General features: G+C 33.3%; 1 protein-coding gene across 3 annotated transcripts in view; it reads right to left on the minus strand.

Moving 5' to 3' along the window:
- The window catches only part of LOC118200966 (kelch-like protein 8), a 122,192-nt gene that overhangs the window by 44,059 nt on the left and 51,601 nt on the right, over window positions 1–26,532 (minus strand). For all 3 annotated transcript variants that reach the window (XM_085807762.1, XM_085807763.1, XM_085807764.1), the window contains exon 4: window positions 22,811–22,954. In XM_085807762.1, coding sequence (XP_085663888.1) covers window positions 22,811–22,954 — 144 coding nt within the window. The remainder of the gene's footprint in view (window positions 1–22,810; window positions 22,955–26,532) is intronic.

Consider the following 26,532-nt stretch of genomic DNA (forward strand, 5'->3'; position numbering starts at 1 on the left):
ACACACATTTAAGATTCAAAAGATAATTTTGTCTTGAAGAAATGATATACCAGAAGGTACCAATATTAAGAAAGTAAAATGTACAGAGTTCAAATAGTGGTAAAGCAGCAGCAAATATGGAATATTTTTATACACAGGGTAATGTATTAAAAAGTACGGAAACTGAGATTTAATGCACAAATACAGGTATGAAGTATGGAATATATTGACATCCTAGAAACATGCAAGACTAGCAAGAATGAGAGATATTCAGCCACATTTATTTGATCATGGTCGACTTTGTTGTCAGACGATGCTGATTCTCTCTGTCTCAGGCAATCCTGAGCTCTTTCTCTTAGTATAGCTGAGAGTCTAATATTCAATCCATACCCACTGGCTTGTCAGTAGGCCAGCACCTCGGTATAATTGGCTCTTTCTCCTAAAATCTTCTGGTAGGGGAAAGAGGCTAGCTGTACCTGAATACTAATATTTCCATTAACAGGCACACTAGGTGTAGTTTGCTCTTTTGATAGGTCATACAACTACACCATTTCTAACTTCTTTGTTTACGGATTTCTGAGTGGTTTTCTAGTAATATTTAATAACTTTTGCTACCATTAAATTCATTCTAAGTGTTTATAAAAAATCTGTAAGGCTTACATAGAATTTATTTTGAATTCATACTTGCTTCATTAATAATTGTTTATTTGATACAAAACTCAGTATCATGCATTGATAAATAAACTATCACTTTATTTATCAGTACATAGCATGTTTGAGAGTACTTGCTTGGGGATTTATTTTCATAATTATTGATAATACAGATTTATTTTCATAATTATTGATAATACACATATATTTCAAATTAGTAAATTTCATTAAACAAGTTGCAGAGTTTTACAAAACTGATCTTAAGCTTGTGTGCTGGAAGTGTCACAGCCAGCATTCTGTGTAAAACAGATCAGATGAAGGTAATATTTTAAAGCCCTAAACAATTTCTTAACAGTTAAAAGAATATGTTTTCTTTAAAGGAAGGGAAAGCACAGCATTGAAAACAAATATTAGTATATTTAATTATATAAATTTTATTTCACCATATCATTAATAATATTAAGAAAAGAACAATTTTTAACATCTTTCTTGATATTTATTATAGCAAAGGCATATACAGTTGTACAACGCAACATATTAAATTTCATTAAATGTATTTTATATAAATTTATTTAAATTAATTATGTAGACTTATTCACGAATTTTTAAAGAAAACCATGAAAAACCAACTATGCCCTTCACCAGGATTCGAATCATGGATCATGTGACTGCTAAACACTTGGACAATATTTTTACCACTGTAACAGCTTTAATATCATTATTAATCTCTCATGCATTTGAAATAGTTGAATAATAAATAATATACAGGTTACTTGGCAATATGAAACACAGGCTCGAGAGCTGCATGCATTTTCTTGCATGAAGCATTTAATTTTTTTAAAATAAGTTTATACACTTTTTCTTCTCTTGTTTTTATGTCACCATTTCTTTAGTATAAAATAAAAGTTATTGCTGTGTTCCATCATTGGAGTTTACTTCAAATTGTTAAAGAAGTATCAGTCATAACTATTTTGGAGGCACCGACAAGATCAAATAATCTTGCGTATTTTTATTTTATTAGTTCATCATTGAGTGCAATATTAGCGATACCAGATTATTACTTCTTGTTAATATTGAATTGTCTTATGTTATTAGTTCATCACTGACATATCCGATTCTAAAATTAGTGACACCAGATTATTACTTTCTGTTAATACTGAATTGTCTTATTTTATTACTGTACTGGATATTATTTTTAATTTTCATTTTAGTTATCTAAATTAATTAAAATATTTGATTTGAGGTATTTTGAGGAAGTATAAAAAACACAGTGTTTGATAATTTTAAACATGGAAACAATGTTTTACTTAGGAAGAGTTCGTAAGGAAGATTTGCAAAATCTCATGGCTGAACTGGGAGTTCACGTGACTGCAGATCTGAAAATAGTCGATTTAAAATAGAAAATTGTTCAAAGCAGAGATTATGATGAAGTATTCGTCAAAGGAGTCTTAGACACAATAATAGAAGAATGGAAAGAGAGGGAAGAAAGAGAAGGAGAAGAATGGAAAGAGAGGGGAGGAAGAGAAGAATGGAAAGAAAGGGAGGAAAGGGAAAGAGAGGGAGGAAAGGGAAAGAGAGGGAGGAAAGGGAAAGAGAGGGAGGAAAGAGAAGAATGTAGGAGACAGGAAGAAGCAGAAGAGTGGAGAAGAAAAGAACAGTATGAATTACAGAAATTAAAACTTGAAGCAGAAACAAAGTCTCAAACTATCAGACAGGTCCGGCCAAAAACTGAGCTGCCTCACCTTATGCAGAAATTCGATGACAAGAAAGGAGATATCAGTCTATATTTGCTATTGTTTGAAAGGCAAGCAGAATGAGCACATATTGATAAAGAAGAATTTGTATCTAATTTACTAGGACTACTTCCTTACAAAGTAACACAGTTAATAGTTAGAGAACCCTCCAATAAAGCTAAAGACTATGAACATGTGAAGAATTTATTGTTAAGATGGTTTAAGCTAAGCCTGGAAAAGTTTAGGCAGAAATTTATGAAACATCAAACCACATGGGTGGATTTCAACTATGTAATAGAAAATTATTGCAAAGAATGGGTAACTAACTGGTCTAGGAGTTGAGACTTTTGATCAGTTGCTAGATTTGATGGTGCTCGACCAACTTAAATGTTGAGTTCCTCCTGAAATTCGAGATCATTTTCTTGATGAGTGGGTAGAGATGATTAGCTGAAAAACTTGATGCCTATAAAAAGTTTGCAGAAACTTTCAAAAAAGGCCTGTATTGGATCGGCAGAAAGAAACATACAATGCAATAACTCAAAGTGAAGCGAGTTCGGATAATAAAAATAAAACTGAGAAAAAATTGTCATCAGGATTTAAGTCGCAAAGCAGGTTCTATAGACCTAGAAGTCCACGTCCAGATGATAAATATGAAACACGGAAGACGCCACAATGTTATCAGTATGGATCCTACCAACATTTAAGACCCCAATGTCCAAAACTTAAGAATAGTACTGAATCTCCTGCTAATCTTAACAGAATTAGTGCAAAAACAGAGGATAAATTTCTATTACCTAATACTAGTATGGGTTACGTAAATGGTGATAAAATTCTATATTAAGGGATTCAGGTGCCAGTATTGATATAGTTTGTCGCAAATACATTACGCCGGAAATACTGACAGACAAAATGGGGTGCAACAACCATTAGATTTGAATCCAACCTGTTTACCATTGGCTGAGATCGAACTAAATTGCAATCTTGGGCAAGTAATAACTAAGGCTGCTATTATTAGAAATGAACTTGACAAAGGAAGGTATTTATTAAGCAATCGAACTTCTGCACTATTGAATAAACAAAGAAAGGAGCCTGATAGTTGTCCTCGCCAGGTTAATGCTGTCTCTACTACAGCTCAAAGAAAAAGAGAAATAGCTGAAGAAAAGATCTTGGAACTGATGAAGGAAGAAAATAAAGCATCCAGAGATGTCTGTGAAGAAGAAGTTAAATTACCAGAACTAAATACAGATGATGAAGTAACATTGGTAAACATTGAATCAACATTCTCATAAAATTGGTAAACATTGACTCAAAAGTTGTTGCACAACTTCAGCTTACTGATAAGGAACTGTCTAAAATCATCCAAGAAGTTAAAGAAGGTACATGCAAAAATGAGAACTATAGTCTGATAAGAAAAGAGCTTTTAGATGAAAAAAAGACAGATAAAATGGGCTTTGAAAGACAGCTTGTACCTGAAAAACTCAAACCATCAATTATAAAGCATAGACTCCAACCTGCAGCAGAACTTGTCAGTATCAATGCGCGAACAACATTTTTACAACTTTCAATATCCGTGTGTAACACATGTTGTAATTAACCATTCATTAATTTTTAATTAATCATTAATTATAACAAATTTTGTTACATTTAAAATCCATATACATATAAAACTGAATAATTAAAAATATGCCTTGTAAATTATATGCACATTTAATTAGAAATTTTCATTTAACTCCTCAAACATGTATATCACTAAATCTATTATATGAAAAAAAGCAAGTATTTTAAATCACTACTAATCATAGAAAAAAATCAGAATCCACAAATCATATATCTTTATTCTGGATTTGATTTCCGTAGGGAAATAAAAATAACCAAGAGTAATAGATATAAGTATTAAAAAAATATTTATATGTATTACTCTTGGTTATTTTATTTATTAAAAAAATACTTATAATTTACGAATGCAAAGATTTATATGTAGCATGCTTAGCAAGCTTAAGTTCTGATTTTGAGAATGTTTTTTTATAACACAGTTCTTCATTTGCCTGCATACTTATTTTTTCAATCAAAACTGCTTCGAGAGTTTTAGGACCTAAATTTGGTCGAAATTCCGTCTGATTTTTTTTTTAACATTAGAAAAAATTCTTTTGCAAGCTGCATTTGAATGAGGTATTACAGTCAAAAGTCATTAATTCGGACACCCATAATCCGAACCACCTCAAAGCTACAAACGTACGTTCAAAACGACGCATGTGCAGAAGACTGTTATGGCTGCGAATATGCGTGTGCGCGTGCGCAAAATACATTTACGAATGCGCGTTTAATGGACGGTATAAGCTAAGCTAAAATTATATAATTCAGTTAATGTTGCAGATTGCGTTGTTCCTTAATCTTCGAATTGGAATCGGCTTATTATTTTTTGCAGACTGTTAGAGCAATTTTATAAAAGTAAGCTTGAACTTTCGTTTATGTCAAATAGAATTTCCGATATATATTTACTAATATGTAAAGGATCTGCAAAGCGAAAGTATGTTTCAAAGTCTATTAAACAAAAAGTGGAATTGCTGCAATAAATGGATAAAGGCATATCCTTTGTTTATCTAAACTTTAACGTTTGTTTATCTAAACTTTGTTTATCTTTAACGCCGCGGTGCACAATGAATTGGAAGTTGATCTGTCAGCACTATCCTTATCTTCAGGGCAGATGTTTTTATTTTATTTGGCTTATAATTCCTTACTAAATGTAGTATTTAATCTAGATGTACTCCGTCGTTGATATGATTTAAATCAAATTCCTCGTCATTATAATTCACTTCCGATAGCGAAGAAAGTGACACAGGTTATTGAAAACAAAAAAATTTTGATTGACAAATTAGTCAGTATTCTCGACACAGCAATTATAGGACTTGAACAGCGGAACTTTGTAACTGAACAAGAAATTATGTCTGTTTATAGAATTAAAGAGAATGCATTATCACATAAAAAACGAGGCAACTTAAACAACTTACATTGAAAGAAATGTTTAATAAAGTAAACAAATAAATATTAAGCTTTTTTTTTTTTTTTTTTGGTAAATTTTGATACCCTTTAGATCATAATTGTTCTTTATTTCATAAATTACAGTTTCTTATTTTTAATTTTATAATTTCTGCATGCCATCTTACCAGATTTAAACTGATGATCTATAATCCGGAAAAATCGATAATCCGGAATCGCCGAAGTCCCGACGAGTCCGGATTAATGACTTTTGACTGTATTAAGACAGCAAGCATCACAGTAGGCAATACTTTGTATTTAATACATCCATTCATATTTTTTAATTTGGCAAATTCTCCCCATGCTATATTAATACGCAAATCTACAATTTCTTTCAAATCACCTACTTGATACATGGAAAATTCAATTTCTACTTGATTAAGATATTTTTCATCAATAATGGATGGTGGAAAAGTATTCATCAAGTAAAGAACAGATGAAAATGAAACTTCAGTCCTCAAGTTGATGTCAGCAACTTCAGCATGTTTTAGAAATGGATCACTTAGTGGAAATTTATCTATTATATATGAACATGTAGTTACAAAAACAGCTCACAGAGAATTGAAAAATGATTTTACTTCGCTTTCATTCAACTTGGTATTTTAAAAATATAGTCTTGTTTCCGTAACAATCACTAAATTTTCATTTTCTTTTTTTTACTATACTTCTGAAATGGAAGAGATGTTAGAGGAAAATCTTCATTTTAGAAATTACTGATGGTTAAGTTCAACAAGTTCTCAATTTACGTATATAAGGAGCTTGTCGTTGCAAATTAATATTTACTGTTATAAACAAAGTATTTTTCAAAAATAACAAGTACAATTTGGTGGTAAGTGATTGCCACATTTTTTAATGTTCTGCGATCTCTTTCCTTCATTCTCACTGTTATCTGGTTGATCTCCAAAAAAATTATCACGGCTGTTGTAAAATCCTTGTTATAGATTCTAAAAGAGACAACCATCTCGTACAGCAATATTTCAAAATTTTATGACATTTTGCATTCTGTCCCAAAATTTGTTGAGTAACTTTGAAGCTATGCTTCCATTTCGAACTTTTCTCCAAATAAAAATATATATCTATTAATAACATTTCGATTTCTGAGCTAATTAATTTTTCAGTAGCCTTTTTTGCAGCTATATGCAAGAGGTGACATGGACAATCTTAGATGATTATACTTGGTTGATGCATTTTGACAAACAATGCTACACCTTTAAACTTTCCAATCATATTACTAGTATTCTGAAGAAAATGATAAGCAATTTTTCCATTCTACACTTTGCTTTTAAAATTTTCATTTATACAATTAAAAATACCTTCTCCGGTATTTCGTGCACTCCAAAATAGAAATCAATGATGCAATTATCACTCCCTTTTCTTTACTGTAATATGTTATAATCAATGGAATACAGTTTGCTGTCATTACTTCCATCACTACTTAGAGAAAATGATGTAGTGCACACTGATTTTATAATATCGGCAACAGTACTTTCTGCAAGCATTTTCACAATATCGGCAGTTTTAGTATGACCGCAGCTAAATTTTTTGCTACGGCAGAATCTGGAAACATTGCTTTGAAAAGGTCTTTGGAATGATCCGAAACAGAAAGGTGGTAGATTGTGTTCAATTAAAAATCAAACACAATAGCATTTGGCTTCTATAGGACCTGTTTCGTCATCGTTCATTAAGAAATTCGTTATTTCTTTAGATTTTACAGTGCCAAGTTCTATATGCTTTTGAGAATAAACATGCCGTTTACAGTCATCTTTTCCGCCATATGCAACTGAGAAGTCTTTGTTGCATACACTGCAGTGTGCATGATTCACAGAAATTCCAGATGCTTTAATGCAGGGAAATTCTGAAGAATATGAAACTTTAAATTTTCAGCTTTGATAATTTTGGCTTTTTTTGTTCGAGGTAGGATTATTAAAAAAAAACCTTCCACCCGAATCCCAGTTCACAAGACACACGCTAAGCTCTCACCGTAATCCAAACAACGGAGCCGACGGCAAGCTAAACACGCAGCAGCAACGAAACTGCGAGACAGACACAGTAGACAGATGTTGGGAGGGGGGAGACTATTGAAAAGTCATTAATGGTTAGAGTTACTGATCTACGATTGGCTATTCTTCAAAACCAGCAACGCACTCAACACATGATATATGATGGCACGAGTATTCAGCCAATCATCGGACGAATTAGTTGGTTCTGTTTTGAGTACTGGTTCTCCTACTCTGTTTCTGTAAAATGCGTAGTTTTTTTTCCCATACTTTTCGTAGCTCGTAGTTTTTCATGAATTTCAGTGGAAACTACGGAGAATCCATAGTGGTTGGAGTCTATGATAAAGATGTGCCATGAAGGAACTTCTGGTCATTTGGGTGTCAAAAAGACCAAACACAGACTTGCTATATATTTTTATTGGACGAGGTGTTACAAAGGAACCAAAGATTTTGTAAAAACCTGTGATGCTTGCCAGCACGCTGGAAAAGGAAATCACAAAAAGAAGGCTCCAATGACATTAGTACCAGTCATTTCCAAAATATTCACTAAAATAAATGTCGATGCTGCTGGTCCACTACTTATTTCAAAGACTGGAAAAAATATATTATTACAGCTCTGTGTATGTCGTCCAAATATCCAGATGCTGTTGCAGTGACAGCCATTTCTTCGCCATCTGTGACTGATGCTTTCTTACAGTTTTTCATTTGTATGGGTTTCCCAAAAGTGATACAAACAGATCAGGGGACCTCTTTCGTGGGTGCTTTGACAGCATTGGAATTTTTGGAGCATTTCAGCATTAAACATATAAGAAGCTCTGTGTATCCTCCACAGAGCAATCCCGTTGAACGATTCCATAAAATACTACAAAGGGTGTTAGAGTTGTATGTACAGGAGCGACTTCTGATTGGGAGAACTATCTACCATCCGTTCTTTTTGCCCTCAGAACAGTCGTCACACATGAAAGCACTGGTTTTACACCAGCAGAACTGGTTCATGGCACCAGTCACTTTACTTTCTGAGCAGTGGCTAGAACCGACTGAAGAAAGTAATAATGTTGTCAGTTACATTTTCGAACTTATTAATCGAATGAAGATATGCCAAGAACTTGCCATTAAAAACATGAAAGAAGCTCAACAACGGAGGAAAACGTGGTATGATCGAAACACAGTGAAAAGAGAATTTGCTAGAGGAGATTTAGTTCTTGTTTTATCAACAAATCGTCAAAATAAACTAGAAGTACAATGGAAAGGACCTGGAAAAACAGAGCAGAAAATTTCAGAAACCATACTCTAAGTTTTGAGGAACAAAATGAGCCAAATCAAGTATATCATATTAACATGCTTAGACCATATTACAAAAGACCAGAAATGATTAACATGATAACTGAAGTGGAAGGAGACTTAGAAATGGACATACCTCATTTACCTTCTAATCCAAGTATATTAAATTTCTCGGACATCATAGAGGAGGATGAACTAGAGAAAAGGTTGAAACCCGAGCAAATAGAAGATTTACGAAAAGTTTTATGGAAATATTTTGGTTGTTTTTCAAATAATCCTGGATTAATAAACTTAGTTTGTCACAATATTGAGCTATTAAATAATGAACCAATACAAATAAAGCCATACAGACTGTCACCCCGACAGACTGAAATTCTCAAAAAGGAAATTCAGAAAATGCTCGATCTTAAAATTATAGAGCCGGGAGAATCGAACTATACATCTCCCATGATTTTGATAGAATCTTCATCAAAGGATCCTCGGCCTTCTATTGATTATCGTAAACTCAATGCTGTTACTAAAACTGAATACTATCTATTTACGTTCCTCGTATTAGAATGGCGCCGACATGGATGACGCAGTTTCGACTTCAAACATACTTAATAAATTCAAGACTCTTGGGCGCATTTAAATCAAACTGAAGACATTTAATAATAAAACATTCACACGTAAACATTTAGTAATAATTCAGGAGTACAGATAAGCATAAAATAAGAATTTACAACCGTTACAGGCCAGCTACGCTTTTAGCGACCGAATTCTACGAACGACAAATCTCAAAAGCGTGTTGCCAACACAGGGCAACAAAAAGGTAGAAATTAATTTGACAGGCGTGGAAGTGAACACTATCCTTTGCCTAATATTGAAGAACATATTGAAACTGTAGCAAAAGCAAAATATATTACCCTATTAGAGGCTACAGGCAAATTTCGTTAACTGAAAGAACCCAAAGATATGCAACATTTGTAATTAGTTTTGGAAGTCTCAGGCCTCTAAGTTTACCCTTTGCATTAAAAATTGCCCCCTATTTTTTTTAGCAAAGTTATGATCAAAGTCCTGGCTGGATGCGAAGGATTCGCTGTACCACACCTGGATGACATTGCCATTTACTCAGAAAACTGGAAAGAGCATCTTAAAAACTTAACTTCTGTTCTAGACAAAATACAGAAAGCAAACTTACAACAAAAACCATCCAAATGTAAATTTGCACAAGATCAAATGAGATACCTAGACCATGTTGTGGAACAAGGACAATGACCCCCGGATGAAGTAAAGATCCTGGCTGTAAAGGAATATCCTACACCTAAGACCAAAACAGAAGTGTGTGCTTTTTTAGGACTAGTAGGGTATTATTGCCAGTACATACCAAGATTTTTGGAAATTGCTTCACCCCTCACGGACGCTTTGAAGAGGGTAACAAAAAAGGGAAATATACAATGGTCTGAAATATGTGACAGAGCTTTTAAAAATTTTAAAGAGTTGCTATGCAAGAAACCAATTCTGTATGCTCCCAACTTTGATAAAAGGTTTATTATACAAACTGATGCCTCAGACAATGGCATGGGTATAGTACAATGCCAATTAGATGATGAACAACATGAACATCCTATCTTGTATATAAGCAAAAAATTTACTAAATTTGAAAAGAATTATTGTACTACTGAAGAGAAGTGTACTGCCATCATCTATGCTATCAAGAAACTGCATTTTTATCTGGATGGTCAGCAAGAATTATTGATTCAAACTGATCATAACCCTTTGGTATGGCTACAATCCAATGCCAAATGTAACTCTAGATTGATGCGCTGGACACTCTCACTACAACCTTATAATTTTAAGGTCATTCATTGCAAAAAATCTTTGAACAAGAGCATAGATGTTCTGAGTAGAATTAAGTAATACAATAACTCTTAGCGTATGTAACCAAGTTTTAAATTAATTTTATTATTTAATGTATGCTCAACTGATGTATTTGAATGTTCTCCATTTTCTTTCTATTTAAATGTGGTGTAAAAGTATTTGTTGAAAACTTAAAATTTTGGTCTAAAGTGTGGAACTTATAGGAGAAATTACCTCCTCTTAAAATAATTGAGAAGGCCAAACTCAAAAACTTTAGAATTTTACAGAACTTTTCCCTTCGGAGAAAGTCTCTCCATTGGGGAAGAGGTTGTAACAGCTTTAATATCGTTATTAATCTCTCGTGCATTTGAAATAGATAAATAATAAATAATGTACAGGTTACTGGCAATATTCAAACGCAGGCTCGAGAGCCACATGCATTTTCTCCCACGAAAAATGTAATTATTTTTTTTTAAATAAGTTTATATACTTTTCCTTCTCTTGTTTGTATGTTGCCATTTTTTTTAGTGTAAAGTAAAAGTTCCATCATTGGAGTTTACTTCAAATTGTTAAAAAAGTATTGCCCCACCTGGATTTGGTTGAATGGGTTTTTGTTCCTCTTTCTGGTCATCTTTTAAGAGTGGGTATAAAGAATTATCCGTTTTCCTCATGCATGCTCTCATGATACAACCAGTAGCATGTCAGGCTTGCAGACAGAAGATTTGCAATTCAAAACTGGGCAATGACATAGCGCATGTTTCTCACTGCAAAATAAACCTAATGTCACATTCTTGCCACTAGATGGCGGGCATCTCTTCCTTTACTTTTGCTGTAATTAAGTTTCGAGAACCAGTCGAGATTGGAACCGCTTTGAGGAGCGTAAAGACTCAGAGTTAAAAATGTACTGTCTTAAAATAATTATCACTTACCTTGTAAATAGTGTATATTAGCGTTTTCTTTGAATAAATAATTAAAAGACAAGATGGCTTGTTAGCAGTAATAGAAACTCTTACTGAAAACGTGATTATTAGAAGCCTGGCGTCGTGAACACTGAAGATGCAGCAGGTAAGGAATTTTACATTAATTTTATTGTAAATAGAAGAACCTGATGCAACATTTTTATGGCGCCCGAACAGGGACGCCAGGTTTTTTGAAAAGTTCTAATAAAGTGAATTCAAAAGCTGAATATTAAAATTGAAGATTTTAATACTTGTTCTTGAAGTATTCAGCAGAAGAATAATTTTGTTTTCTAAGTAAGAGTTAAATATTTGTTTTTCATGAGACGTATATTTTTTGTGTAAGTGTTTGAATCTAAGAAAGATAATGGCTGAAGTAGATAAATTAAAAAAGAAAAGAAGTATCTTAAGAACTGCCGTTACAAAACTATTTAAGAAAATCGAAAGTGAATTAAATAAATCTGAATGTAGTATTAATGAGCTCGAAGAATTGTTAGAACAGCTTAATGCTAAAACCGAAACACTAGCTAATGCCGATGTAGAAGTTGAATTAATTCTGAGTGTAGATGAATTCGAAATTACAGAACAATATCGTGAGAAGATAACGTTATGGAAATTTAGGCTTAAGAAACGGATTAAGGAACTTAATCATGACTTAAATGCACCGAACACACAGCAAAATATAAAAGACACACCTAATGTTAAATTACCAAAACTTTCGATTCCCGTATTTTATGGGAACAGTAGTCAATGGCTTACTTTTTGGAATAGTTTTGAGTCCTCAATACATAATAATGAATCATTGAACAAAGTAGACAAATTTAATTACCTGAAAGCACATTTAGGAGGAACAGCTGCTAGCTGCGTTCAAGGACTTCCGTTATCGCCAAAGCATTATGATTCAGCAATTCAAATCTTACACGACCGTTTTGGAAGGAGAGACATTCTTATTAATGCGCACATGAATAATTTGCTGAATATTGAATCATTAAAAAATGCGAATGACATAAAAACATTTCGTAACTTGTATGATAAAGTACAAACGCAGATTAGATGTCTCGAAGCGTTAGATGTTGTATCGGAATCTTACAGCGCTTTGCTGTGTCCGATGATTTTGAAGTTATTGCCTACAGAATTAACGCTTGAATTTCATAGAACACAAAATGTTGGCACAGATTATAACATAAAAGATTTAATGTCATTTTTACACGCAGAACTTTCATCCCGCGAACGCACAAGGTCAACGGTTTCGCAACAGCAAAAAGTATCCGATCGGCGACAGTCTTCTTTCCCCCCTGCAACGAAAAGCGCATATGGTTTCTCAAATAGACATAATAAACCAAAGATTCCGACCGCTACAGATTTGTTTACAAAATCCGAAGGCAGAGAGGAAAATATGAACTGCGTCTTCTGTAATCAATTTCACAAGACTTATGACTGTAGTTTCGTTTCCGGCTTATCATTACAAGAAAAAAGGGACATTTTAAAAAGAAAATGTGCTTGCTATAAATGCCTAAAATTACACCATTTGGCTCAAAACTGCAGAACAAAAATAACTTGTTCTATTTGTAAAAAACAACATGCAACTATTATGTGTAATAAACAAAATCCTTCTGTCGAGGTTTCGGAAATTAAAAAAGACGAACAGATAGAAAATAAAGTACTTTCAAATCAAGCAGGATGTTCAGAAGTATATTTGCAAACTTTAATTGTTCGCGTATATGGAAGAGGGAATAACCAATTTGTTCAAGCGATAATTGACACCGGAAGTCAAAACTCATACATAAGCAGGTATGCAGCAGAAAGGTTACAATTAAGAAGCTTAGGTGAACAAAGTGTAACCCATGGACTTTTCGGTGGCATAGAAGTTTCGGAAAAACATAAACGTTATAGAATAAAATTGGGTAGCGTAGATAAACGGTATAATTGCGAAATCAATGTATTGGATGAAAGAAAAATATGTTCTTCGGTCCCTAAAATCAAAAATATACACTGGATTGGGGAACTTAGAAGAAGAGGAATTTACGTCAGTGATGTTTTTGAAAATGGAAATTGCAGATTATTCCAGGAGAACCCCCAAGAGATTCATTTGTTGTTAGGGGTAGATGTTGCTGCAAATTTATTTACAGGTAAAATCGAAGTTCTTCCTTGGGGAAGATTAGTTGCTGTAAGTACAAGACTTGGGTGGACAGTCATGGGGAAAGCGAACACTGACAATTATGAAATAGAAAATTCCTTTTCCACGCTTTCGTTATCTTTACATATTTCTGATGCCACGTTGTCAGAACTGTGGAGGCTTGATGTTATCGGAATAACAGATCCAGTTACAAAAAAGGCTAGAGAGGAAAGGGATTTGCAAGCAAAATTGCAATTCGAAAATTCTGTATCTCTAAACGAAGAAGGGCGTTATGAAGTCGCACTTCCGTGGGCGGAGAATCATGTACCACTCTCCACCCACAAGGATTTAGCGTTGAAACGTCTACAATCTACCACCCAGAAACTTTTATCTCAAAATTTATTTTCTTCATACAATGCAGTTTTTAATGACTGGTGTAACTTAGGAGTGATCGAAGAAGTTAAAGAAAATATTGCGGTTGACTTTGGACATTATTTACCGCATAGACCGGTGATCAAAGAAAATAGCTCAACACCAATTCGACCGGTGTTTGATGCGTCTGCGAGGAAACAATCGTCTCCTTCTCTAAATCAGTGTTTGGAGTGTGGACCAAATTTGATAGAACTAATTCCATCTCTTTTGTTGAGATTTCGGGAAGGCAAGTTTGCTGCTATAGCAGACATTGAAAAGGCTTTCTTACAGATCAGTGTAAGGCCTCAAGATAGAGACTGGCTTCGGTTTTTCTGGTGGAATGATGTGGAAGAAAGGAAAACGAAAATATTTCGTCATACTAGGGTAGTATTTGGGGTTAAGAGTAGTCCTTTCCTTTTGGCAGCTGTTATAGAATTCCATCTACAAAAGTACATGAAAAATTCTTCATATGAAACGGAGATAATAGCTAAATTCTTGCGTAACTTCTACGTAGATAACGTTGTTGCCAGTTTTGACAAAGAATCCGAGATGATTCAGTTTATCGAAAAATCTCGAGAAATAATGAATGAAGGAAAGTTTAATCTTCGAGGTTGGTTACATAATGGAGATAACCTGAAACAGGAAACTATTTCACCCGTATTGGGTCTGTTATGGAACTGTCAGAAAGATAATTTAACTTTGAATCTGAATTGGCTAGAAGATTTTGAAATGGGTATAATAACGAAGAGAACAATTCTCGCTGTAACACACAAAATATTTGATCCTATTGGTATTGTGAGTCCTGTTCTCTTGTATCCTAAAATATTGTTACAGAACCTATGGAAAACAGGAATTTCTTGGGATACTGAAGTTGACGAGAGTACAAAACAAAATTTTGTGAATTGGTATAAAAGCCTTTTTCTCTTAAAAGAAATATCCCTCCTACGTTGGATACATTCCAGCAAGGACAATAGGAAGTTCTGCAGCATTCAGACATTCTGTGATGCCAGTAGTAATGCGTATGCTGCTGCAGTTTTCTTGAGAACTGTGACGAATTCTGGAGTTGAAGTTCATCTGTTGGCATCGAAGTCTAGAGTAGCTCCCGTAAAATCTATTACGATCCCTCGTCTGGAATTGATAGCTGCCACGATAGGTGCCAGACTATGCTCTTCTGTTTTAAATGGTTTGCAATGGCAAAATATGGAAACGCATTTTTGGACGGATTCTACAACAGTTTTGACATGGATTCAAAGGGAAGAGATTGTCTGGGCTGTCTTTGTGGAAAACAGAGTCAGGGAGATTAGGAAACTGACGGATCCAAAAACGTGGAAACATATTGCTGGAACAAAAAATCCAGCTGACCTCCCATCAAGAGGTTGCACCGCTAAACAACTTTTAGTAGTTAGATGGTGGGAGGGCCCCGACTGGCTGAAGAAAAATCAGGAAGAATGGCCTATACAAAGGGAAATACTGGACATGGAAATAGTGAATTCAGAAAAAAGGAAATCAGTCATTTCTGCACTAAATACGCAAAGGGTAGAACATTTTTTTGAGAAATATTCATCTTACCATAAAACGTTAAGAATAACTGCTTGGATATGCAGATTTATCAACAACTGCAGAAGACCAGATTCTAAACAATCAGGAGAACTCACGGTCCCTGAAATAGAAACTGTAGAAAAGAAAATATGCAAGATAATACAAATAGAAGCATTTGGCAAAGAACTTAAAGTTAGCAACCTTTGTACCTTTCTTGACTCAGATGGCCTTATTCGGTTAAAGACCAAGATTACTAGAAGAGAGGAAGAAGAAAATTTTCTCTGTCCAATTGTATTGCCCTCAAATCATGACTTAGTTCATAGGTTAATTTTAGATTACCATTTGCGACTATCCCACGCTGGTGTGCAGTTCGTACTAGCCAATATTCGACAGAAATTCTGGGTCCTGAGAGGAAGAAAAACAGTACGTAAAGTTCTTATGAAGTGTGTTCGCTGTAGAAGATATAGCGCAAAGAATATAGAGACTGTTCCAGCACCTCTTCCTGAAGATCGAGTTCGAGATGCTCTGGTGTTTGAAGTGACCGGAGTCGATGTAGCCGGTCCTCTTTATTTACGAAAAGGAAAAAAGGCATGGATCTTGCTCTTTACTTGCGCGGTCTATCGCGCGATACATCTTGAGCTGATAGAAAGTTTATCAACAAATGCGTTCATCTTAGGATTAAGGAGATTTATTGCCAGAAGAGCTCGTCCAGGTATTATTTACAGCGACAATGGCACTAATTTCGTTGGAACTGAAAATCTTTTAAGATCGATAGATTGGAAAGAAATAGAATGTCATTCAACTAGTATGAGAATACAGTGGAAGTTTAATCCCCCAACTGCTTCATGGTGGGGCGGTTGGTGGGAGAGGTTGGTACAAACAGTCAAGAAGATGTTGAGAAATGTTCTCGGCAAGTCCTGTGTCTCTTACGAGGAAATGTTGACTATACTTTGTGATATCAAATCAGTGATTAACTCAAGACCCCTTACGTACCTTTCAGAAGATCCAAATGATCTTACGACGGTACTAACTCCTTCAATGTTTCTACAAGATGTGCACGACGTCGGAGTGCCTGACTTAGACTACATGGATACCATTAATCTGACAAAAAGATACAAGTTCTTGCAGAACTTAAGAGAACATTTCCGCAAAAGATTTCGTGATGAATATTTAGCTATCCTAGTGCAAAAACCATCTAAACGATCTACTCAGACTATCAACAAAAATGACTTGGTGTTTGTCGGCAGCGACAACAAGAAGAGAATAGATTGGCCAATAGGTCGTGTTGTAGAACTATATCCTGGGAAAGACAACGAAGTACGTGTTGTCAAAGTGAAAACTGCAACGGGTGAACTCCTAAGACCTGTGAAACGTATTTATCCTCTCGAACTTGATAGACCTAACTTGTTTAGTGACTTCACCATGAACAGAAAAAACTCTGCCGATAAGTGTGACAGTGATATGAACTATCAAACTAGATATGGACGTAAAACTGTAAAACCTCTTACATATTTTTAAATTGCTATACTAATTTTTGTTTCTTTTCAGTATTTTAGAAATTTAATTGTCCTAACAGTTGTCAATTGGAACATGTTATCTGGATATGGTATGAATGTAATGCAGAAAATGTTTAGATGTGTAATCCTTCTTTGTAAGTATTAATTTTAGAGCATTAGTTACTTTTCATATTTGTGAAAGTTGTACTTGAATTTTTGTTTGATTATTGATAAATTTTGTTTTGATTTTCCCATCCTATCGAGGTAAAATCAAAAGGTGGGAGGATGTCACATTCTTGCCACTAGGTGGCGGGCATCTCTTCCTTTACTTTTGCTGTAATTAAGTTCCGAGAAGCAGTCGAGATTGGAACCGCTCTGAGGAGCGTAAAGACTCAGAACTAAAAATGTACTGTCTTAAAATAATTATCACCTACATTGTAAATAGTGTATATTAGCTTTTTATTTCAATAAATAATTAAAAGACAAGATGGCCTGCTAATTGTAATAGAAACTCTTACTGGAAAACGTGATTATTAGAAGCCTGGCGTCGAGAACACTGAAGATGCAGCAGGTAAGGAATTTTACATTAATTTTATTGTAAATAGAAGAACCTGATGCAACATTTTTATGGCGTGGTGCCATATGTTGCATCAGGTTCTTCTATTTACAATAAAATTAATGTAAAATTCCTTACCTGCTGCATCTTCAGTGTTCACGACGCCAGGCTTCTAATAATCACGTTTTCAGTAAGAGTTTCTATTACTGCTAACAAGCCATCTTGTCTTTTAATTATTTATTCAAAGAAAACGCTAATATACACTATTTACAAGGTAAGTGATAATTATTTTAAGACAGTACATTTTTAACTCTGAGTCTTTACACTCCTCAAAGCGGTTCCAATCTCGACTGGTTCTCGAAACTTAATTACAGCAAAAGTAAAGGAAGAGATGCCCGCCATCTAGTGGCAAGAATGTGACATCCTCCCACCTTTTGATTTTACCTCGATAAGATGGGAAAATCAAAACAAAATTTATCAATAATCAAACAAAAATTCAAGTACAACTTTCACAAATATGAAAAGTAACTAATGCTCTAAAATTAATACTTACAAAGAAGGATTACACATCTAAACATTTTCTGCATTACATTCATACCATATCCAGATAACATGTTCCAATTGACAACTGTTAGGACAATTAAATTTCTAAAATACTGAAAAGAAACAAAAATTAGTATAGCAATTTAAAAATATGTAAGAGGTTTTACAGTTTTACGTCCATATCTAGTTTGATAGTTCATATCACTGTAACACTTATCCGCAGAGTTTTTTATGTTCATGGTGAAGTCACTAAACAAGTTAGGTCTATCAAGTTCGAGAGGATAAATACGTTTCACAGGTCTTAGGAGTTCACCCGTTGCAGTTTTCACTTTATTAGAACTTTTCAAAAAACCTGGCGTCCCTGTTCGGGCGCCATAAAAATGTTGCATCAGGTTCTTCTATTTACAATAAAATTAATGTAAAATTCCTTACCTGCTGCATCTTCAGTGTTCTCGACGCCAGGCTTCTAATAATCACGTTTTCCAGTAAGAGTTTCTATTACAATTAGCAGGCCATCTTGTCTTTTAATTATTTATTGAAATAAAAAGCTAATATACACTATTTACAATGTAGGTGATAATTATTTTAAGACAGTACATTTTTAGTTCTGAGTCTTTACGCTCCTCAGAGCGGTTCCAATCTCGACTGCTTCTCGGAACTTAATTACAGCAAAAGTAAAGGAAGAGATGCCCGCCACCTAGTGGCAAGAATGTGACACCTAATATCTCTACAGTAACTATGTAATTTATTAAATTAAACAAATTTATTTAATAAACACCATGATAAGAGAATATCATGATGCAAGGTGATGATTCCTTATAAAGGAATATTATTTTTACTTGGCATTCTAAAAGTACCTAGATTTGTGATCAATAGTTGGCCAGCAACAAATGAGCATTATTGTCACAATAGATTTATGACCAATGACTCAATATAAAAGGGATTTAAAGCATAAATTAACTAGCATTTTATTAATAAATGAGTTAAAGTTTTGAAGTTTTGAAGTCATCTGAGAAAAATACTTCCAAATAAAAGTTGTTAGTGAACCAACATTACCGACTTTCCCTTCTTACCCAATGGAAGCAGGTTTAAATCAAGTCAGTAATTTAATACAGAAAACAAGAAACAGTTTGAATATTTTTGAATGAATTGATTTAAGAATTACTTTAAGCAGCTTTATGGAACCCAATGGAGCTTTATGGAACACAATGGATTACCCAATGGAAGCAGGTTTAAATCAAGTCATAATGAAAACAAGAAACAGTTTGAATATTTTTGAATGAATTGATTTAAGAATTACTTTAAGCAGCTTTATGGAAAATATTACAAAAACTACATCAATATATCAAGTGCACACATCACATTAATTAAAATCATGCTTTTGTAGAATCAGAATCTGATTTTGTTCCTGAAAATTTGTTTATTTTTGTAAAATTAAAATTAATAATGCAAATAAATAAAACATATCTAATAAAGCAGTTTTCCCCCCAAAACTTTTGTTCATATTCTTAGTCTAATTGCTATCTTTAAGTAATTTATGTGCAATTATTTGTATTATAATACTGTTGTACACTTTAATACAAGTATTATGGAATAAAAAAGTAAGGGGGGGTCAATGAAGAAACCATTATTTTAAAAGGGGTTGTTGGAGGAGAATGCTTGGGAGTACCTCATTCTAGATGTATGCTACAAAAAAGGAGAAAGACTTACTGACAGCAGACTCTTTAAGTAGGACACATTTGAACAACAGGACATGATGAACAAAATTCAGAAATTTGCTAATTGAGGAATAAAGGAAGACTGAATGTAATGCAACACTATGCTATTTAAAGAAATATATTCTGGAAGATTGGCTAGAAAGAAAACATCAATTAGGACCTCAAATTAAGAGTATTTGGAGACTATATAGGTGACTTAACAATAGAAAAAAAATATTTTTCAAAGATGAAAGGGTAATTACACCTTTAATTATGCAAAAAGGGATGTCAATTGATATGTCAAAATGTCAACTGATGCAAAATTGGATTACTACTAACAGAGTGTGTGAGAAAAGCACTGAAGAGACAATGGTAATTTTTATAATCATATTCATTTTATTTTTGAATTAAGTGATTTTTCACATATATTTTATTTAAAAATGGAATTTTATCGCAATTTCTGAAATGACAATTTTTTAATAATTTATTGCATCAAGAAGGGATTAAAAGCAAGCCTTTAATTTGGCCAAAGAAATGTTTTGATTAATAATACTGACCCTCCCCCAACCCCCCTTAGGTGTGCCCGACCGGGCACACCTAAAAATTTCCTTCTATATGCACAGAAAAATTGAATGAAAAATGATTTGAAGGTTACTAAAGGTTACTCTGAACCTTCTTTATTTATAGTGGATGGCAGCTTAACACAAACCAGTCCATATATTTTAGCCATGTTTAGTTTTTTAAGCCCTCATTTTTCAAAATCTTCCAGATTTTTTTAGGGTATAAAAGGAATTGTCTGAAAGAAAATTTCTATATTATTTTTTTTGGCTGTATGCTAATCTTCTTATTCTACATTAGTTTAAAATTTTTACCTTGAAATCTTGCCTAAAATCGAACGGCAAACCGAGGTGTTCCCGGATTGGGCTTACTGCGAGTCTAGGTCACTGAGAGGCAGCTGTATGTTTGCTTCTCTGCAGCTCATTAACATAGAAACGTGGGTCCACATCTGTGTTTCATTTCCTGTTTTTCTCTTTCTTCTTTTTTTTTGGGGGGGGAAGGGAGGTTTGGTTATCAACTAAGAAATTGTTGGGGTGATTTTCTGAAGGTCAAGGATTCGCTTTGGTTCAAAGAAGTTTTTCTTAGCACTATGTTTAATAGACATTTATATTTTTATTTTATAGTTTACAATTTCAAATTGTAGATACAGTCAAAAGTCGTTAATTCGGACACCCATAATTCGGAATGATCTATAATCCGGACATCAAAACTAAAAACTTTCTGCGCATGCGCCGCGTTGACACATGCGCAGAGGCGTTCACGCGTGCGCGTAAGACCTTTTACGACTGCGCATATGAGTGTGCGCAAGTGCAGAATACGTTTTCGCGTGCGCATTTTATGTATAATGGACGTATAAGCTAAATAATTATCTATTTCAGTTAATGTTGATGATTGCGTTGTTCCTTAATTTTCGAATTGCATCCGGCTTATTATTTTTTGCAGACTGTAAGAGCAATTTTATAAAAGTAAGCTTAAACTTTTGATTATATCAAATAGAATTTCCGATATATATTTGTTAATATGTAAAGGATCTAAAGCGAAAGTATGTTTTGAAATCCGAAATCTGTTTATCAATTTCACGCTGCTCGGCGGCAGGCGCGTAATGAATTGGAAGTTGATTTGTCAGCACTATCCTTATCTTCAGCGCAGATGTTTTTATTTTATTTGGCTTATAATTCCTTACCAAATGTAGTATTTCATCTCGGTATGCTCCGTCTTTGATATGATTTAAAACAAGTTCCTCGTCATTATAATTCGCTTCCGATAGCGAAGAAAAGTGACAGAGGTTATTGAAAACAAAAAAATTTCGATTGACAAATTAGTCGGTGTTCTTGACACAGCAATTATAGGACTTGAACGGCGGGACTTTGTAACTGAACAAGAAATTATGTCTGTTTAATAGAATTAAAGAGAAAGTATTATCACATGAAACGAAGCAAAACTTAAACAACTTACATTGAAAGAAATGTTTAATAAAGTAAACAAATAAATATTAAGCTTTTTCTTTTTGCAAATTTTGATACCCTTTAGATCATAATTGTTCTTTATTTCATAAATTACGGTTTCATATTTTTAATTTTAGAATTTCTGCATGCCATCTTACGAGATTTAAACTGATGATCTATAATCCGGAAAAATCGATAATCCGGAATTGCCGAAGTCCCGACGAATCCGGATTAACGACTTTTGACTGTATAATATTAGTTTATTTTCTTAGAATTTTTAATTATTTTCCAAATGGATCGGAGAGGGCCAACCGCTTCTGAAGCACTGAAAGTGCTACACGAATTGCATTCAGATAGCGAATCGGATACGGATCCCAGCATATGTGCAAAACATGCAACATTGGGTTGTGCTTTTTCAAACGTGGTGTCACTTTCTTTGAAAAGTACCACAATGAAAAAAATAGACTAAAGTGTAAATATGAAATGTAAATATCATATACCTAAGTAACTTTTTCCCCATTCATAAGCATGTAATCATCATATAACCAAATATGAGCTTTTTAGGGGGGTGTAGAGTAGCAGATCTCCCCTTGGCACACCCTGGGTAATGCTAAATCTGCTATGGTATACAGAATCTAGTGTTTTTTAATCGTAGGCAAAATCTCTTACTCTTTTACGCACTTCCCAGCAATGCTCGTTTCAGCACTCTTTTCGAAGCTCTATTCAATCAGTGTGCCCGTTTCGGGCACACCCACAGAATTAAAACGATAAGTGCTATCTTTACAAAATTTTACTTGTGTACTCCACTAGGCCTAATTAAACTACTTACCTTTTTTTTTTTTTAAATCAAAATTCTAACTTTAAAAGGTAGCATGCCAGAAAGCGTTAAACAACTGTAATCATTTAAATCAAGAAAATTATATTTTATTTTATTATACGTAAGGAGATGCATGTTTTACTTGAAAAAAAAATCATACCTTTTACAGAAACACAGCCAACATGTCTACGACTTGTTGACATACTGTTTAGTTTAATCCATTTATTATGCATCCAACTATAAAACTCTACAGACGAGAATGGATCTCCTGTAATACCTCTGCCTCCAATACAGAAAATCATGCCTAAAAAGTAAGCAACTTATGTATATATAAATATGTAAGAAAAATAAAGAATATCTAAAAGATTAAATTAGCAATGTAAATTTCCCTTTTTGTACTTTATATCAAAGTCATACATAGATAATTTTAAAGACCATCTAAATAAGCGACCGGTAGGGTGTTTAATATTTTTAAGCCAAACTAAAGCAGCATGATTAGTATGTACGGTAAAATGATTACCATGAAAATAATAATAAAATTTATCAATCGCATTGATTATCGCTAAACATTCCAGCTCAGTAATTGCATAATTTTGTTCATAAGATCTTAATTTCCTAGAATGAAAAGCAATTGGATGTAAATTACCATCAAGGATGTTCTTAACAGCTTCTTTAGATGCATCTAGATGCATTAACAAATACATGACAAGGATATTTGGGATTAAATAAAGTTAAAATAGGCCTTGAAATTAATGCATCTTTTAATTTTTGAAAAGCCATTTGACAATCATCAGTCCATTTATAAGGGGTATCTTTTTTAAGTAAATTTGATAAAGGAGCTCTAATTTTAGCGTAATTTTGAATAAATTTGTGATAAACATTAATACTCCCCTAAAAATCTACAATAACCAACCACCTCTTCAAACTTCCAAGTGTAACAGAAATTCATAATGGATATCGAGTATCTGCAAGTTAAAAAAAATGTAAGTGCTTATCTGCAAGTCCGAAAGTGCTAACATCAGTGAAAACGAAGTGTATGGCCATCTGTTAAATAATTAGAAAAAAAAAAAAAAAAAAGCATTTTCAATCATCAAAGTGAACCTGTGCTGCTTCACAGAAGTGTTATCATGAACTTTGTGGCTACAAAATTAATACCTTCATGTTCTAATCTACAAGATATCTACAGCTCCGTCAATCTATGTGCACAACGTGGAATCAGTAAGGCAACTGCACCAAATCATGCTAAAACAAGTTTGTTACAAGTTTTAAATATTTAAATAGTCAAAAATCCATTCTTCAAATTTTAATCCAGCACATGCAGTGATTTAATAAGTGCAGCATAATTAAACAGCAATATGAAAATGTGAAAAAAAAAAAAAAAAAAAAAAAACTAATCATAGATTTGCTGGGAGTACTTTGAAATCTAGTGCTACCCTTTAAAAATTAATCCAGCATTTATAGTAAAATGACGAATATTTTCCAAGTGCTAACGTTTCAAATCATTCCAGTGCTTTCAAGGTCATCGAACTTTTACAGAATAAACAACTGAATGCAAAGGGAATAAATATGATGTAGAGAGTATTGCATCAAAACCAGTATTTTACTCCTAAATTAATTGTTACTCCTATCCTTACATAGAGGTGAAGGCTACCACTATGAATATCTTATAGGAATTAATTTTTATAGTTTGGAATAAGTTAATGCAATTCAGACCCGGTTAATGGATAAACGGATTAGTTATCTTGGACAAGAAGAAAAAGAAAAAACCTTTTAAAAACTTGTTGAGTGGTGCATGTACAATCTTCTTCAACCATGAAATATGTTTAAAGAAGATCACACATTATGATATCAACAAATTAGCTTTAATATACTGTGGGGTTTTCAGTTAGCACAGGATTAAAAATAGAAGTGAAATTATGTTAAACAAGAATAAAAGTATAATTTTAGTAAATTTTTACAATATTAATAATTTAAAAGACATGTTATAAATATGAAAACAGAATGTTATGAATGACCATGATCAATAATTATTTGCTACAGAATGCCCCAACTTGGGAAAAAAGAAAAAAAGTTGACAGACTTAACAGAAAAATCGTAATAGTCATCAAATCTGTGAAAGAACAGGGACACTTCATATTTGTTGAACTGAATGTTGAGATGCTTTTATAATATGGCCCCTTCTACAATACCCAGAGTAAATTCAAGTGGGGTTTTAGTTTACTAATCTGATTAAGAGTACACAAAAATCCAATATTTTTTCTAAAATTAAAACTGCTCTTTATACGGATGCAGGCACACCAGAGGCACTTTTATGAAGGTTTCTAAAAATTATTTAAAAAAAAAAATGTTGGGATCAAAATTCATTATTGTTAATATTTCCTTTGTATTTCTTGAATATTTTTTTAAATGCCTTCATTTTGAAAATATGAAATAAGTAAACAAAATTTGAATCCATAATAATCCTGAAAAAAAAAATCTTCCTTTAATCAGATAATTTCGCATTGTCCTAAAAGTAACATATTCATATTTAATCTTTCTGAAGTGTATCATTCCTAAATTAAAGGCTGTTACATAATATTTCATTAAATGCTAAACAGACATAAACTTGCCATTATATGAATAAGACACATTTATATAATGGCAAGAAGAAAAAATCCACTCCCATTTTTTAACTTAATTTTAAAAGTAACCAGATTAATGCTATTACAGCTAATTAACAAAATATCCTACAAAATCTGGTTTCTTGCTCACCATATAAAGAATAAAAAAACTGGCCAAAAAGTCATCTCAGACCTATTTAGAACAGTGAAATACAATAACTATACTTGCTTCAAGAACTGAACCAACAGCTTTAGCTTGACACATTTATGGATTTGCACATAAGCGTGTATGTGTGTGCACCTGTATGAAGACAGTATTTTAATATGCAATGACTCCTAATGCTGTATTTAATGTGGACATTTTCCATTCCTGTAGATATGTTTACTATTAACTAACCTTTCAGATGTATGTCCATCGAGAATTAATAGCTTCTTGAGTCATTTATATAATGCTGCTAATGCTCACATAACAATAGATATTTAAAACTTTAAATCTAATATTGTTATATTCAAACAAAACTTTTACTAATTTCATAATGAAATACTGTAATATGCTATCCAAACTAACATACAATACGTTCATAATATATACTTCATAATGCAATCCCTGTATCAAGTAATAAACTTACTTTGCAATTTGAAATCTATTCAGTTAACATACTTCTTTCCTTTTAGCTCAAGGCCTAGTGGCTAAGCAGTAAAATCGCTGAACACTGGTAGTTCTGAGCTGTATTCTATTACAGGCGAATAGGCTGGTTGTTTGTGGTGGTTTCCTCACAAGTAACATGTATATGAGCCAGTTTTCCTTAGAATGTCTTCCATGAAAGAATCCCTTCCCTTAGACAGATAGCCCTAGTGTGCTTTGCCATAATCAACTAAAGAAAATCAAACCCTTTAGCTCATCTGAATACTCATCTATATAAAGGAATATGTAGGTTTTAAGCTTGGATAAGAATGCAATTTATGCAAATTAAGATAACATAAAAGAGAATTTAAGACCTAGTTATGTTAACTGCACTTCATGCCTTGTAGAGTGAATGATGCTGTACTGTCTGGGAGCAACCTGTATTAGTTGGGAGCCTCAACATTTTCACATCTGAGGTAAAGAAGTGACTAACAGTATCATTACTAACAGTGACAAGTAACAAGGTGTTTTGTTTCACAGAAATTTATTTATGACAACAGTAATATTCCAAGAGAGGCACCTAATTATTAATCTAACTGTTGATATCAAACTGACCTTATTTTCTTATTATTTGGGCACCAAATTAGAAAAAGGGGG

This window comes from Stegodyphus dumicola, chromosome X1 (genome assembly GCF_044657685.1).
Source record: "Stegodyphus dumicola isolate Sdum_Otavi_A_Nest chromosome X1, ASM4465768v1".
Taxonomy (NCBI): domain Eukaryota; kingdom Metazoa; phylum Arthropoda; class Arachnida; order Araneae; family Eresidae; genus Stegodyphus; species Stegodyphus dumicola.